This window comes from Lissotriton vulgaris, chromosome 2_1, assembly GCF_964263255.1.
Source record: "Lissotriton vulgaris chromosome 2_1, aLisVul1.2, whole genome shotgun sequence".
In the NCBI taxonomy this organism is placed as follows: domain Eukaryota; kingdom Metazoa; phylum Chordata; class Amphibia; order Caudata; family Salamandridae; genus Lissotriton; species Lissotriton vulgaris.
In genome coordinates, this window is record NC_141687.1 from 283,497,846 (window position 1) to 283,515,654 (window position 17,809).

General features: G+C 42.8%; 1 protein-coding gene across 1 annotated transcript in view; it reads right to left on the minus strand.

Annotated features, from left to right (window-relative positions):
* LOC147729973 (uncharacterized) overlaps positions 1-17,809 on the minus strand; it is a 1,004,770-nt gene that overhangs the window by 648,398 nt on the left and 338,563 nt on the right. Inside the window, exons 13-14 of the mRNA XM_086954938.1 lie at positions 14,704-14,813; positions 3,829-3,860 (exon numbers count right to left, since the gene is read on the minus strand). Of these exons, the coding sequence (XP_086811064.1) occupies positions 3,829-3,860; positions 14,704-14,813 (142 nt within the window). The remainder of the gene's footprint in view (positions 1-3,828; positions 3,861-14,703; positions 14,814-17,809) is intronic.

Consider the following 17,809-nt stretch of genomic DNA (forward strand, 5'->3'; position numbering starts at 1 on the left):
TAAATGTTAAATAATTTTAGAAATGCTTTTTAATTTTAGAACACCATACAAGATTACAGCATTAATAACTTAATTTGCATTTCAAATTGAATTATTTTTAATATATTATTTTTTCATTATTTTCCAACGTTTAAATTGTAAAATAAATTCCCTCCTAAAGTAAAGTAAATATTTTTTATAATGCACTAAAAATTATTTAAAGTGATGTATAGATTTAAACAATGTTACATTTCAATACATTTTATATTTTTAGGATTTTGTTTTAACTTTACATATAGGGGTCGATTCCGATTAGGGAAAAAACGCTCCGAATAGCCGTTTGGAGCGTTTTTCCTGTATGATTCTTACCCTGCCACGTCCCCCGCATGTACGACGAAGTACGATTTGTACCGTGAGCAGGACTCCGTACGAATCCTACAAAGACCGTACGATTCAAATCTCTGCACGAATCTCCCTCGGAACCCACTGTACGCGACATCCGTACGGTTCGCGGCTGTTTTTTCCGACACAGCAAGTACGATTTGTGTCGGGTACGCACCGTACGACCCTTTTTGACGACAGCCGAAAACAGCCGTAAAAGAAGAGTTCGCCTCGAAACAGGTACGGAACGACCCCCCCCTGGGTACAGTGCCTACCCCCCATGATCGCAGGGGTACCTGCGATCATGGGGGGTACGCACCGTACCCCGCGATAATGGTGTGTACGGACCGTACCCCATGTTAGCAGGGTGTACGGCGCGTACACCCTGTGATCGCAGGGGTACGATGCGTACACCCCATGATCGCAGGGGTATGCACTGTACCCCGCGATCATGGGGCATACGGACCATACAGTGTGTATGTGATTGTGTGCTTTTCCGTACGAATCGCCCTTACCTGACGTGGACCGTACGAATCGCGTCCTCATACCCCGTTCCGGATCGTACTTGTCGGGTCGTACGGCATGTGTACGAGTCGTACTATTCACAGTTTCAGCCTTGCAATACGTACGGATCGTACTACCCGACTCGGACGGACAGGTACGATTCGTACGGAGATGGCTCCGAATGCAAATCGTACAGACGTTTTTTCTCCCGAATCGGAATCGACCCCTAAATGTATTTATATTTTTAATAAGATTAAATTGTAGTTTTATTTCACACTATTTCCTATGGGGTTTTATTTTAAGTCCCTACCTCAATTATTTTAGGGTGTTGCAGTACCTATGGTTGGCCATTTCTGTTGCTGGGCTTACTTCAGCTCTGAGTTGGAATACATATAATACTCTTTTGGATCTATTTTGGCTGTAGTAACTTTAGAAGTGCAGTTTGTCACTAGGAATGGGATTACTCACTTGTGGCTGAGTGCACACATATGCCCCCTCAAACCACTCATTACTCCTTCCTTAACCCTGCACATTTTGTAGAAGGTATTCCCTATTTTCCAGCCACTCCCCTCTGTCCCTCCCACATTTTCCTAAAAAAACGTAGGTTTATGTGTACGGAGACTCTGCAGTTTTGATGGAGATCACTGCACAGAAAAAAACAGTAGAGGCAGAGGTGGAACCTCCAGAGGTAGGTTTGCGAATAGCATTTTGTAGTACGTTAGTTTTAATTTTGTAGCACTACAAAACATAATACAAGTAGCAGTTTGATAAAGGCTTCCTACGTTTGTTCATAGTTTGCACAAGGTTTCATATGATGGAAGGGTAACACGCAAAGCAAGGTCATTCTATTTTTGAAGATTTGCCATTGATCTAAATCCTAGGAGCGTTTGCACTGTGCACCCTTTGTATAGATTACCATGGTTGTGGTGGTATGTGTTGTAAAAGTATTGGGCACCTCACTCACACCACCTTCAACTTAAAAAGGTTCCCTTTGCATGCAAAAGGTATTCAGCATTGCTGTTCATTCCTCTTTGCGCTGCTTTGGATCCCAGCTGGAGATTAAGGGTTTTATTACAAGTACGGTGCTCCTCTGTCCTCATGACAACCGTACTAACGGTGGTGGTCCGATCACCGCCATCGCTGCGGGTCTGCCTGCATTATTCTGAGTATGACGTTGGACCTCCACAGGACCTGCGCCTCTGCCAGGATCCGGGATCTCACAGGGGTCATGCAGCGGAAAGGGGCAGATATATGCTGGTGGTGCCGTTGATTCAACTCAAAATCCTGTGGACAGGCGCACAACGGACATGGCGGTCCTCCTGTGGGCTCAGTAGTGGCAGTGCTGCAGGAGGACCGCATAACTCGTAATAAGACCCTTAGTAAACTAAATTGGAATAAGGCTAACATGATAACGGTGTTAGGAATAGGAAAAGTACAATGGGGTGGTAACAGTGTCAGGTATGGGATAGGTATAATAGGGTTGACACTGCAGGCAGGCAGTGATGGGGCGGGGGCAGCACTGGTGCTGACCAGCTAAGAAAACCTTGGACCCAGGCACTTTTTTGTTATGTTTTACAAATGCTAGTTAGATAACAATCATGCAAAAGACTGCATCTTCCTCCTCTCCACTGCGTCTAGAATTAAACCACTCAAGCAGCCTGTACCTATAGATTCATTTATCTGTGGGGCCACAGCTGAAGAGAAAAGTGAAGGAAAGGAGATCTAGGAGGCTGCTCTTTACCCTAGGTCAGGGTTCTCCAACCGGAAGCTCACGAGATGCTGGTAGCTCTCCAGGTACCTTAAAGTAGCTCTCGTGTGTGTAGTTCAACCTAGTAAATCAGAAACTTTGTTTAAATCAATTAAATTATGTTTTCCAAGATTGAAAAGAGTGTATTTGAGGCGAAAATGTGTGTATTTTATATAACTAATAAACTGATGTTCGGTGAAAAATTGTTGAATTTCCAAAATAAATATGAATCTACTATTGGTTGATCATTTATTTGGCATTGGGGAGACTTATTACTAACATTATTACCTTTGTCCCAGGAGCACTGCAACTATGGCTATTATGTATTACACATGACAAGGCATTCCAAATTGGCAAACGTCTTCTTAACATTACTGCTGCCAACCCTGCCTGGTGCATGGACATGTTTACTGCTTGTAAACGTGCATAGTGTGTTAACGAATGTAATCTGGTTTGATGTGTTCCCTATACTAAATATTAGTAGTTCGGGATGATTTCTATTGAACATAAGTAGCTCTTACCAGTGAAAGTGCTGGAGGCCCAAGCATTAGGTGCTTAGGCTTCTGGGAGGTCTGAGACAACCAGAATTGTGGTGAAGCCTCGCCTACACCACCCCACAGGATGCTGAAGTTTTACCCCTAGCACGTACCTACTCTAGTGAGACCTGGCATGGCTTTCATCACCCAAACCCACACTCTAGGTTGCCTAGCTGTATACTCCAGAGGCCCATGTGCTCTTTGTCCAATAAAATGGAAGCTTACATTCTAGAGGGCAGATTTACAAGCCCCTTGCGCCACTTTTGCGCCACTTTTCTCATGTTAAAAATGAGGCAAAAGTGGCGCAAGGGCCTTGTAAATAAGCCCCTAGATGTTTAAAGGACGAGGGACCTACCTTTTTTGGGCTCTTATTTATTGTGCAGACATCTGTTAATAAGCTGTACCAGTCGCAGGTGTGCATCCTACCAACTTGCTCGATATTCAGACAGGGGATGCCAGTGATTTATGGTGTGCGTTATGCAAGTGGTCAGATTACTGATTCTTATTATCATGGTTAGCTGTCACTGCCTCAGAGGCAGACAGGACATCCCTCCACCCCCCCGCCCCAGAAGGACCCATTTAATTAGTTCATGTACAGGATTTTCTTGAACATTGCACAGAGGTCATTAACCATCAAAGTGGCAACAATACATTTCACCGTCAGCGGAAAGAGACACATACCTTGGCGACTTGGTGGCGCTTCGCGGGGAGACCTAAACACAAATATAGCTAATTAGTCCACTGCAGTTTGATAATGCATTTCCCAGTTTAAACAGACACTAATAACAATCCTAAATGAATTGCATTTTTAATTAACTTTTATATTTGAAAAATCTCGCAACCACTAATGAAAAAGCAATGGGCAACTCTTAGCTGAGCCAAGCAAATACTTAACGGGGAATGGTGTGAACATTGGGGCAACTGGATTACATTCAAGGCAATTGATTTTGCTTTATATCTTCAAATCAAATTGATTCCAAACACACATCTTTTGTCGGTATGCCATATCTTTTGCAAGTTCAAAACGTACACTGTTGTCTGTTTATAAGTAGATATGCAAAACTAAATTGCTGGTTGCCATTTTACACGTTATATCATTTGTTAATTTCAGTTATGCGATGACATATATTGTTGTTAGTAGAGCGCTCTTCTATCATTGCGATGAGTTATTTGCGCTGATACTAGGGATGCAAGTCTGTAGATAATATAGTAGATGACAGCATTAAGAAAGCCAAGTTTTTTTGTAGAGGAGTGCAAAATATGAAATTTTCTTATGTTAAATATAGCAAAACAATCTGAGAATTTGCGAAACTCTCAGCTCAGTATTTCATGTTAAATTGAACACATAGGCATACCTCACATTCAATAGTGAAATAAGAAACCGGGATGGGGACTAGTTTGAGGAGAAAATGTCTCCTACAAGACTTTTGTCAAACTAGTTTCCCATAGAAGAAAAATAATTGTGAAATTTTTTGCACTACAAAATGTGCAGAATGTAACAGATGTTGTATAACCGAAACTGTGTACATTTGGGAATATGTCAGGCATAATACCTGCACAGGCCTGGTTTTTAGAAGGATAACGTTGACCATATACGTTTTAGTCTCATGTATGTTGACAAACGACATTTTACAAGATTTTGGTACTGGATCGCTGCATCTGTTACATTTTTTAATTACAGGACTCTTACAAGATTGTAAGCTGATGCAAAATGTTTATAAAGTAAGAATCTTGTATTGACCTAGCCTATTAAATATTACAATGTTAAATATTCCATGTAGTTAAAAATGAATGAAAAGCTCCTGTTAGGGTTCAAAACATGTTTTGTGAGTGAGGAGTGTTGTTTGCCAAAGTGCTGCCATCATTAGTCAAAAAATGTGCAGAAATTACAATTTCTGTATTTTTCAAACATGTTTTCTGGGTTTTTTTTCCGGCATTTCCCACATTTTTATGTATATTTGGGATAATGTTACTGATGGTTACTGGCAGAGAAGCCAAACACCTACGTGGGACAACACCGTACACATTAGAGACTCCTCCATACCCCTCCCCACTCGAACTCGATGTACAGAATCTTAAAACATCTCCTTCTCACCTCCCCTGCCCTCGATGTTTAGTATTCCAGAGCTAGCCAGCCTGGTTTAGGTTTTAGGGAAACACGATAGGCATGAAAATATTGGCAATACATATAAAACACACACATTTAAAAACACAAACACATATATATATTCACTAGACAAACTTTGTTAAGGGACCTATTTTTTACCAAACCTCAGAAATTCCCCTCAGAAAACACTGCTTAAGTGAAGTTACGGGTATGAAATATTACCAAATCCCGTGATATGGCCAGTTAAGGTTAGTTACAAAAGAAAAAAAAAACCTGCTGCCATCTTGCCCTTCCCCCCAATGGACTGCTGAAGGCCTCACACATGGTGTGATAGTTGTGGTCACAAATGACACTGATTTCATCACTAGTGACATTACATATCACTTTACTGTTGATCAATGACATCTCATACAGACTTCTAGCAGCAGGATCCCTACCTTAGAATTTCCGCAAGAAGGCGTGCGGGGGCAAGATGGCCGCAACCTGAGAAGCTCCGGCGAACCGAGCTTCACTTCTCGCCAAAGGAGCCTCTTGACCGCAACACCAATGTTCGCGGACGAAGGCTAACGCATCGGAAACTGCCATGAGTACGCAGGCATGTTTCCGACCGATTCCAGCAACAAGTAATCTTCTTTTTCCCTGCATTAAGATCTCCTCAGCGATGGCGACCGCCATTTTGCGCATGTAAAATATAGCGCGCATTTAGCTCACTAACTGCTTCACAATAGATTTAGAACCAACACCTATTGCTACTTTCTCTGAAAGCTAATTTATGGTTTTTTTTCTTATCTGCAAAAGAGACACCTTTTCTCAGCAGAATAAAGAGCCTATTTTCATTTAGGCAGTTTGAATTTGTTTCTCCTCAGCACCATGCCAGCTTTATATTTCTCCTTGCAGCAGTTTCTGTTTCCGGATACTTTTTTTTTCTTACACTACTAATGTTTAATGCATTCTTTAAATGCCTGCATTTATATAGCATTTTTTATGTGACGACAGTCTAGTCCAGCATTTTATTGAGAGCCACTATTCATTCTCTACAGCACTAATATATTCAAGGTTATATACGCCTGTTGCTTGCTTTGGCTCCTGCTTATATATTTCACTTGGTGGTGTTCTCTGTGACAGACGACTGTCTTTTCTCTTGCAGTAGCTTTTTGGAATATTATCTTTCTACACCTCTCCACTCTGCTCATTATAACCAGAGAAACTTTTTTTGTCCTTATCCTAGTGTTTTTCATATTTTGTGCTCTTAATTCGTCACATTGATCTTTACGTCATGGATCACTTGCAAACTTCCAAGTCTCAGGGGGCTGTGGGGGCTGCTTCTGGAGGTCGTAAAGATACAACAATGAACTCTGGAAAGCGACTCAAGAAGGACCTCTGTTCTCCGCCTAAGTCACCTCCTCCCCTCACTCTGGAGGATATATTAGTCCCTTTATTATTGATACCACCGCTACTCTTCAAAAGATTGAGGAAAAATGGTCTGGCCTTGACTAGAGACTGTCTGATGTTGAGCTGAAGTTAAGTGATGCGCAAGACATAATTCATAAAGTTGACACCCTCACTAAAGAGGTTACCCAACTTAAGAAAACTTCAGAGGATTTAGAAAATCGAAATTGGCGTAACAACTTACGCATTTATGGAATCCCGCAGGGTTCCGAAGTTTCTGATATGATCTCCTTCCTGAAAACCCAAGTCTTACAGATTGCTGGCCTTCCTAAATCAACAGATTTTAACATTCAAAGGGCGCACAGATTAGGTCCTAAATCTGCTTCCTCTTCTAATAAACCAAGAAGCATCATCGCATGTTTTCTGCAGTATTCTGATCTTATGGCGATCCTCAATGCGGCCAAACAACACAAACAGATGCTATGGTCTGGAGATAAAATCTTTTTTAGTCAAGATGTCTCTAAACCAACAGCTAAAAGACGTAAAGAATTTCTAGATCTCAGACCAGCTCTCAAATCCATGAATGCTCGCTATGGCCTCATACATCCTTGTTTCTTTAAAGTGACTTACAAATATGGAACATTCTCCTTTGAGGATCCAGCTGACCTTCGGAAGTTCATCCATTCTCATCGTGGAGAACTCATGGAACTTAGCAATGATTGATTTTTTTGTTATTTTATATATATGTTTGTCTTTCTCTTTGAGACTTAATATTTGTTGGTATGTTGTGTTATTTATCTTGATTGTGTCTATATTTTTTCATATTTTACAGGTTCCCCTTGTGTTGTCCTGTTGTTGAGGATTCATTCCTGCATTCTCCTTCTGTTTATCACGTCTGATTCATCCTGTTGCTTTGTTCTTTATTGTTTAGTAAGTCTCCTTCCTCCTTGTTTCACTCTTCTACTAATGTAAATTTGTGGTTGTTTTCTCCCTCATTTTTTTTATTATTCTCCATATCAGTTTTTTTTCCTCTCTGTGTTTCATCTCAGTGGAGTGGTTGTCTTGGTTCTTGATGCCGCCCCCCCCCCCACCCCTCACCCCCCCAGCACTATTTATTTTTCTGTGGATTGGTATGGCTAAAGCCATCTGGCTTTTTGTCATCCCTTTTTTTTCTTATCTTATCTTATCCCAGTCGTCTTCTTTCTCTTCCTTCATCGTTTTTCCGGCAACACTTTCCTTCTCTATTTCTGCCTATATCCTTTTCTCTTTTTCCTCAGCTCATGGCTCTTTATTGTTCCCTTATTTTGATTTCAAGTCAAGTCAAGTCAAAGTACCTTTATTACGGCCAACATGGCCCAGAAAGATCAACATTTTACAACACTCGTTTGCAAAAGTCATTTAAAAAAAGAAGAGCTTTGATTAAAATCCTGTGGCATTTACAAAGATTAAAAATAGATGAAAGAGCATTATATAAATACATAAAATCAGAGTTTTGGTCTTTCTCCCCTTTTTTCTTTAGGAGGAAAAGAATGGAAGGGTGGGTGATCAACACAAAAACATGTCACAGATCCATAAAATAAAAATTTCATTCAAAGTGCATGGTGCATTATTCTCTTTTTTTCCCCCTTACAACCAAATTGATCTGGCTAAAACACGACTGCAAATAGTAAGCAGGAGTGCTCAATCAATTAGGAGGTTTATTACATTGTAATAAATTAGTGCAATTCAATAGCTAGTTCTTGTCTGCTAGCGCGTTTGGAGTTTTAAGAAAGACCCTTCTTGTGCACCACGTGGAGAACAGAAACTCGGCCACAGAGTAGACAATTGGGATGTTAAAATCATATTTCAGTATCCTGAATGCTTCAACACAACGTCTACTACCTAGATTTCTGCAGATCTGAGCTAACCATCTCTTTCTCGTTTTACTGTATCCCGGGCATCCAAAAAAGACATGAAGCTCAGATTCCTCAGAATGGTTACAAGCGGGGCACCTATCCTCGTTTTGCAGTTTCCACTTGGAGGTCACACATCGCAGAGGCAAAACTCCAAATCTAAATTGCAAATAGAGTTTCCTGGCTGTTGGAGGTTTGATGAGGTCGAGCACCCTTTCAAAGGCAGAACTGTCCTTAATTTCCAAAAAGGTTAAGGTTGACTTGCCTATATTGGAATTAGAGTGTAGCAGGGCCATTTTATAATTCTTATAAATGATCTTTAATTGTTTTTTGGAGAATTGGGGACAAGCTACCTCTGGGTCAAACCAGCATTCCCCCAGACCCATGCTAATTAACAGATGTTTGACATGGGAAAACCAGGGAAGCCTAACAGCATCCCTAATTTCTAAAACTTATTTTGATTTCCTATTTTTCATCTCAGCCTATAGTTCTCTACTATTCTCTCAACCTGCTCCGGTTCCTATTCCTGTGGCGGTCATTTGGTTCAATCTCTTCTCTTTTTACTCTTTTTTGTTATCTACATCTTTCCAACCTCTTCTTACTCTTATTCTCTCTTCTCCTTCTCTTTTTTGAATTCTCTTCACTCTTCCCCCTACTCTCATTCAATTTCCAGGGATGAGTGGTCTTCGTGTTATCTCTTGGAATGTTAAAGGTATTCGCAATCCTGTTAAAAAATGTGTTTTATCTCATTTAGCGAGATAATAATATACAACTTTCATTTTGTAATGCTTATGGCCCTAATGGTGTTGATTTAACTTTTTGGAATGACTTTGCCACACTTCTTTCCTCACATGCGACTTATGATTTAACTGTGGGCGGTGACTGCAACCAACTCAGGGATCACTTTTTAAACCGAAAATCACAAACCAGATATGTTCCAAATAAGATGCAAAAATCTTTTTACAAAACCATCTCCTCCAGAGGCCACATAGATTCCGGGAGAGTTTCTTGGAGAGGTACTCCGACTGATAACTTAACTGGCACTCGACTCCCAGCGAGAACCGAAGGGCTGCTTTACACTATTCTCTTTGACTTTGATTCTACCCTCAAACTGGCCGATTGAAGGGGCCGTTTGTAAGCAAAACGGGATTTATTCCCATGAACATTGAAGAAGCAGAGTTCTAGTACCTGCAATACTGGATTTAACACACAACCCAGGCTCACCTTGTGAATAAGGTATTAATTCCCTATCCCTGGGTGTGAGATTGAAAACATCACCCCTCCTGCCACCTTCATTGGTTAGGGCTTGTGCTACTCTTCTGGCTGCCCATATTAATAGTCCTGATGAAGACTCGCAAGGCCAAGTTTTAATCTTCCATAAGGCCCTAAAGACGAGTCGAAACGTCGACGCCATATAATTTCTCTGCCCTGGATGTTGACATATACTTTCATGTGCAATATAATTTTGGAAGCAATCTCTCCATAAGAAAGTGGTTTGAATCTATTTCACACCAGGTCATCTATAAATTGTACATTGTGAGAATCTACTGCATGTATATAAAAATTTTGAAGTACTCTTTACTCTATGTTCTTTTTATACTTTCTATTTTTAGCACTCTATATTCATTTTCCTGCACATACTTCGTTTGGGCAACCTAAATTCTCACTTTTTGTATATTGAGATAGCAATGAATGTCATGAATTAAATACTGCCCTGGATTCATATTTATTGCTGTTGCTTTTTGGCTTGATTGTATACTAATAATCATTGAATGTACCCGGGCTGATCCACTGGACATGCCCCATGACTAAGAGAAGGTTACCATTTATTGATTAGTATTGAGTATAAATAAGTGTCTGAGACCACTGTCTTTGAATAACATTTATTACCCGGGTCTCTTTGACGTTCTGGGTCACCCCATTGTCTTAATGGTTACCTTGAGTATAGGAAGAGCTAGAAATAGAGCTTTTAATATAGGAAGAACTAGAAGTAGAGCTATCTAGCCCAGTGATAAGAAGAGTAGTCTAGAATGGTGGCAGGTTCAAAACATGAAGTGTGAGAGCCACAAAAGAATATAAGACCAGATGTATTATTCATTTTTGTGGTCGACAACACTCTAAATTGAATTTTCAAATGTACATATCCAATTATATGAGTCAGTAAAGTTTTACTAACTCCTAAAGTGGGATTGAGAATCGATACTGATTCAGTGTTTGGAAGAGACGTGTTGTAGGTGCCATGTCCAAATAACAAATCAGAATGTGATTTATCAATGTTTTGGGACCAAATTCCTGAGTTGGGGTGGTAAGCCAATCGCAAAAGTGAATATTAAATAAAAGTCTGCCAACTCTCAAACAAACCTTAAAAAAAGTAAACTTTCTGTTTTGCATGCAGCTCTGTTTCTTTTCAAGAAAATCATCTGCATTTAGTGAAAACATTTATTAAAGGGCAATCACAGACATGATGGTATGCTGACCCTAGCAGCCCACCATCTATGTGATGGTCACCAATCAGAGTGAATCACAATTTATGAACTACCTCATGAATATTAATGACGTAGGTCGGATTATGACCCAACCCGCTTTGAACGTTTAAGAATCGACCTCTTAGCACATAGGTCAGTTAGGAAAATTCAATACAGGTCACAAAAACACTGGTTAAAAATTGCGACCAGGCCCAATTTTTGGGGCCAGTATTTAGTACATCTAGCCCACAGGTCTTAGTTTGGAGGCGGAGAAATGCACTTGCTTGTTCCTAAGCTGTTCCCATGGGCAACCAAGCAAACAAAAAAACCTTTACTCATGCACCAGTGTCCCACCCTGGTAAACCGCACTGGAACATATGCAGGAGCTTGCCTCATGTGTAATTCAGGGGGTGAAAAGTAGTGCAGCTGCACAGCCCACAAGTTTGCAGCCCACCCACAAAGTCATCAACAGCACAGTGCAAAAGAAAGAAGAAGTGTGCTCTTGTAGGAGCTGATGGCACAAGGTTAGATAGGGCAGAGTAAAAGCTAATACGAAGAAGATAGTCTCTGGAGCTGGAAATTGGAATGATTGCTGGCAAGGGTCTAATACTATCGGGAGAAGGTTGTGGAATGGCATTGTCCAACATTGGTGCTGTGGCCCTCTTAGAACATTGTACCAGGCATGAAATATAAAAAAAGGGATACCCAGATGGCATACATTGGTAGGGAATAGGGATCCTATTAATAGGCATTGTTGGCAAAGCAGCAACAGAGAGTACTGGGAACCTACGGATCTTGGGGGATTGCGAACTGAGCCCCTTGGGATTTGAGTTTGAAAGACAAGAAATGAATACAAGACAATCCAGATAGACTCACCTTACTTTGCCAAGACCTGAGGCCTATGTTATGCATAAGGAGGCATATCAGAGCTCGAAGATGGAGTAACCATCCATGCCACTGTCCACCAACTCAACATAGCCTGTCGACCATTGGAAGAGCAGGTATAAGACAGTTGGCTTGCCAGAAAGTGCCATGAGCAAACATAGTTCTTTTTAGAGGTACATGGCTCCATACCCTGGTCGTTGCAACAGGCAAACTTTTCTCTTGCTGATCTAGTGTCCCCAACACATGTCTCCCACAACTGATAATTATAACATACAAGACTGCCCATATCAATTTCTTCCCAGGCTACACTAAATGGTGCGAATACAATGCTATTTCTTTGAAAATGAAAAAATGAAAACAGGAGTAGGTCCTAATTCTGACAGCTACCAGGCCAAGGTCCAGAGCAAGGTGTCTTTCCCCAATATAGTACCTCCGTCTTGTCAGAGTTGAGCTTTAGGCAGTTGGAATTCATCCAACGGGTGACCTCTGACATGCAGGCTCTCTAGTAACTTTTTTGGCAAGTTCCCTGACATTTTGCTCAGTGTTTTTCCATCCTTGGGTCATCCTTCAGCGTTCTCCTCTTTTGGAGCTCTGCTCCTGCTGTATCCTGTCCTTTCCTACTCTGTTTTTGGGTTTGAGTGAGACGCCTCTACATTTGGTTGTGTTCTTCTATGTGTGCCTTTGTTTATGCCTTTTGGATTTTTCCCCATATCAGTGACCAATAAAGGAGACATCTTTTGCCTCCATGCGATAATTAGAAGTGCTAGGCTAAGCTGAGTTACACAGTGGCTAGAGGACTTTGGTGAAAGAAGGAGGTGCAACCGTTGCTTTCTGTGATTGAAAATCTTCCTCTTCCCTTTGAATATGTACCGCTCTTCTCCTCAGTAAGCTGCCTTCAATGCAAGGTTTTCTGTCATCTGTCTAATATCAACCATCAACCATCATCTTAAACTTAACCCTAACAAAACTGAAATTATTCTCTTCTCTCCTGCAAATAGCCCTCTCCCTGTGCAATCCTGGATTTCTGATCTTAACGCACTCAACTGCTCACTCACCCTGTCAAACTCCGTCAAATCTCTCTATATTTCTATCGACAACACCCTAACCCTCAACGCCCACATCAAAAACTCTGCTAAAGGAGCTCTCTGCACTCTCTGTCACCTCAAGAAAATCAAACCCTTTATACCTACCGATGAATTTAAACTTGTAGTTCAATCACTTATCCTCTCATGCATCGATTATGGCAACGCCATTCTCAACGGAATCCCCAAGATCCACCTTGCTCCAATCAAAGCTGTGCTCAAGCTTGCAGCCGGGCTCATCACAAACTTCAAACGCTACGAACATATCTCTGCAGCTCTCAAATCTCTCAAATGGCTCCCTATTGAAGGTAGATCTGCCTACAAAACTGCCTGCATCACTCATAAAATCCTCCACCAAAACACTCCTGAGTACCTCTCCAAGAAACTCCTCATTGCAAGCACCACTCGAACTCTAAGAAACACCAACACCCTCCTTCTAATCCCACCACTGCATAAAAATAAATCCACACAATCACGCTCCTTCTCTGGAAATGCCCCTATCATCTGGAACTCCCTCCTAATAAGCCTGCACTGAAACCCCTCATATTGCAGTTTCAAAAACGACCAACAAAAATGACCTCCTCAACCATTACTGGGGATCATAACCTGGGACCTACACTTCATTCTCCAATTTTCACCATTTTACCATTTTTCAGTAATATGTTATCCTTCTCCTGGACTTCCTCTTACCTACTACCAAATGTGTACATTTCTCGCCCATATAAATCTATTTGATTTATATATCTCGCAGTTTGTTTTCATCAGTCTTTTATCTACGTGTTTTGCATGTTTGGCTAAACGAGTATTGGGGGTCATAACCTGTGACCTTTACACCTGGTCTCCAATAGCTCCATGTTATATTTTTGCTCTGTAACTATTTGACCTCGTTTCAAACACCACCTTCCTAATTACTTGAACTGTGTAGCTTTGCACCTTTTATATTTATTAATTATTTTTATATCTCTCATGTTGTTTTGCTATCTTTTGATCTACTTGTATGCCTTGTTTTACTCATATAATCTTGCCTCATATTATCTTTCCATGTAAAGCACTCTGATACCTCCTGGGTCTAGCCAGCGCTATAGAAAACTCTTAAAATAAAATAAATAAATAAATAACCAATGATCTGGGCCTCCATAGCCAGTCACCCCGCTCATCTTCTGCCCTCAACTGAGCCACCATTGCCAAGATGGAGGCCCCTCTCCCTCTTTTGCTATCCGTTTCTCCAAGATTGACTTCTCCAGCCGTGTGCTCTGTTACACCTCAAGCTCTTCTGTGCCTTCCGTTAAAAGGCGTATGTGGTACACATAACACAAATAGTTAAAGGTTTATTCGGGGCTCTGGCAGGACTGCCAGGGTCTGAAAACTTGGCTTTATAGTCAATAACTGGTCTGTTTCTTGTTTCTTTTACTCTCTGTTTTCAGCTATGGGTCAGAAAGCGCCGGGACACTCCTTGGAGTAGCCGAGCGCTATATAAGACACCCATAACATTAACATTAACATCTTGCCATGCAAGACCACAATGCTATGATGTAGAGTTCATGGGAATGGCTGCGTAAGCATCTTAGGCAGTTAACACTTTTGATGTGATATGAATGGAATTTGCACATACCAAGATCTGGAGGTTGGCTAAGCCTGCTATTTTATTCTGAAATACCTGAATACATCTGTTGTTTATTGCTATGGTGTGGTTGTGTCCCTTAATTTTTGGATTAGCAGCTATTTACAGTATTTACCTCAGCCTGTTAAAATCAGGGATATCTGCAGGTAAGCCTCCTTGCTGCAAGTGAATCCAAGCCCTTTGTATGTCAGCGGTCAGAAGGTGATAACCATGGAACAGCAACACCTGTGTGGAGGAAGGCGACAAAAGAGATGACAATCACACTTCAGCAGCTTAATTCCAGAGCTTTCCATATGTCTGTTACCGTGATATTGAACACTAGTGAATGCTTGTGGAAGCCATTCTCTCCAGGCACTAACTACAGTGATGGGGTGCATGAATTGATCCCTTATGGAGAGGTAATGCGAAGACGGAATCTTATCTTGTTTCAGTCTGAAAAAATGATCAGGTAACTTTTCACTGCTTCATTACTTTTAGGGGTAAAATTGGATAATCCTAACACATCAAATTTGTGCTACTGAAGATTAATCAAATACAATGTTGGCATCTAACATATAGATAAAAAATAATACAAATATATACACACACAATAATTAAATGGTACTATAGTTATTTAGTACAGTTTGAACAATATAGACCAATTTTCCAGATTTGTGACTGAAGTTCTCTAACATAAACTGAAGATGTTTTTATACCCTGCCCCCACATACATAAATAAATAACCTGTTTTGCCGCTTCTGGTACACTACCTACCACACTGCTGCGCTCGCGCTGTACCAGCGCTGTGTTTTTTAAAGCTCTCCTCGTTTTGTATTTCGGTTTGTATTTCGTTTAACTTACCCTTGCTTTTAAATCTGTTGCCTGTAGCTCGCGCCCCTCTCTCCCCTCACAGCATTTAAAAAGTGCACTTTGTGCCTTCAAAGCACCACCACTTTGGTGGGTCCGGGTCCTGGGGGTCAACTTTGGGCGCCATATTTGATTGGGGCATCTCATTCGGCGGCGGCCGCCATCTTTGAGCGGACTCGCGCGCTAAGGGATGACTGGAGCGCCTATTTAAGGCGGTCCTTTGTGTGGCGGTGGTCTCTACTACCTACCACACTGCTGCGCTCGCGCTGTACCAGCGCTGTGTTTTTTAAAGCTCTCCTCGTTTTGTATTTCGGTTTGTATTTCGTTTAACTTACCCTTGCTTTTAAATCTGTTGCCTGTAGCTCGCGCCTCTCTCTCCCCTCACAGCATTTATAAAGTGCACTTTGTGCCTTCAAAGCACCACCACTTTGGTGGGTCCGGGTCCTGGGGGTCAACTTTGGGCGCCATATTTGATTGGGGCATCTCATCCTGCGGCGGCCGCCATCTTTGAGCGGACTCGCGCGCTAAGGGATGACTGGAGCGCCTATTTAAGGCGGTCCTTTGTGTGGCGGTGGTCTCTACTACCTACCACACTGCTGCGCTCGCGCTGTACCAGCGCTGTGTTTTTTAAAGCTCTCCTCGTTTTGTATTTCGGTTTGTATTTCGTTTAACTTACCCTTGCTTTTAAATCTGTTGCCTGTAGCTCGCGCCCCTCTCTCCCCTCACAGCATTTAAAAAGTGCACTTTGTGCCTTCAAAGCACCACCACTTTGGTGGGTCCGGGTCCTGGGGGTCAACTTTGGGCGCCATATTTGATTGGGGCATCTCATCCGGCGGCGGCCGCCATCTTTGAGCGGACTCGCGCGCTAAGGGATGACTGGAGCGCCTATTTAAGGCGGTCCTTTGTGTGGCGGTGGTCTCTACTACCTACCACACTGCTGCGCTCGCGCTGTACCAGCGCTGTGTTTTTTAAAGCTCTCCTCGTTTTGTATTTCGGTTCGTATTTCGTTTAACTTACCCTTGCTTTTAAATCTGTTGCCTGTAGCTCGCGCCCCTCTCTCCCCTCACAGCATTTAAAAAGTGCACTTTGTGCCTTCAAAGCACCACCACTTTGGTGGGTCCGGGTCCTGGGGGTCAACTTTGGGCGCCATATTTGATTGGGGCATCTCATCCGGCGGCGGCCGCCATCTTTGAGCGGACTTGCGCGCTAAGGGATGACTGGAGCGCCTATTTAAGGCGGTCCTTTGTGTGGCGGTGGTCTCTACTACCTACCACACTGCTGCGCCCGCGCTGTACCAGCGCTGTGTTTTTTAAAGCTCTCCTCGTTTTGTATTTCGGTTTGTATTTCGTTTAACTTACCCTTGCTTTTAAATCTGTTGCCTGTAGCTCGCGCCCCTCTCTCCCCTCACAGCATTTAAAAAGTGCACTTTGTGCCTTCAAAGCACCACCACTTTGGTGGGTCCGGGTCCTGGGGGTCAACTTTGGGCGCCATATTTGATTGGGGCATCACATCCGGCGGCGGCCGCCATCTTTGAGCGGACTCGCGCGCTAAGGGATGACTGGAGCGCCTATTTAAGGCGGTCCTTTGTGTGGCGGTGGTCTCTACTACCTACCACACTGCTGCGCTCGCGCTGTACCAGCGCTGTGTTTTTTAAAGCTCTCCTCGTTTTGTATTTCGGTTTGTATTTCGTTTAACTTACCCTTGCTTTTAAATCTGTTGCCGGTAGCTCGCGCCCCTCTCTCCCCTCACAGCATTTAAAAAGTGCACTTTGTGCCTTCAAAGCACCACCACTTTGGTGGGTCCGGGTCCTGGGGGTCAACTTTGGGCGCCATATTTGATTGGGGCATCTCATCCGGCGGCGGCCACCATCTTTGAGCGGACTCGCGCGCTAAGGGATGACTGGAGCGCCTATTTAATGTCGCTCCCTTACGCGCAGCGGAACACGCAGGTGGACGCCTTCGCTTAGCCTGAGTTGTGCCGGAGTCCTGCCCGTCTGCGCCCGTCAGCGTCCCAGAGGCGCAGGGGCGGCGGTGGACGACGGCCCGGTCAGGCGAGGGTGAGGGCGAGGATGATCAGTTACACCTCGGCGACGCTGCGTGCTATGCAGACTTATTCGTGCTCTTGTCGCTCGGTCTTTCCCGGGCGTTTCAAGGGTAAACGACGCTGCCCGGGCTGCGGCTGGTCGCCCATTGGACACCGGTCAACGTCCATAGGCCTGCCGAGGCTCGTGCGAAACATCTATGCCTGCTGCTCAATACGAGGTCACTAGGCTGCCATGCCCTGCACTTATATGATCTTCTTGTGAGGGAAAATCCCTTGTGTCTTCTCCTAACCGAAACCTGGCTGGGAGAAGCGTCTAATCCGGACATTTTCTC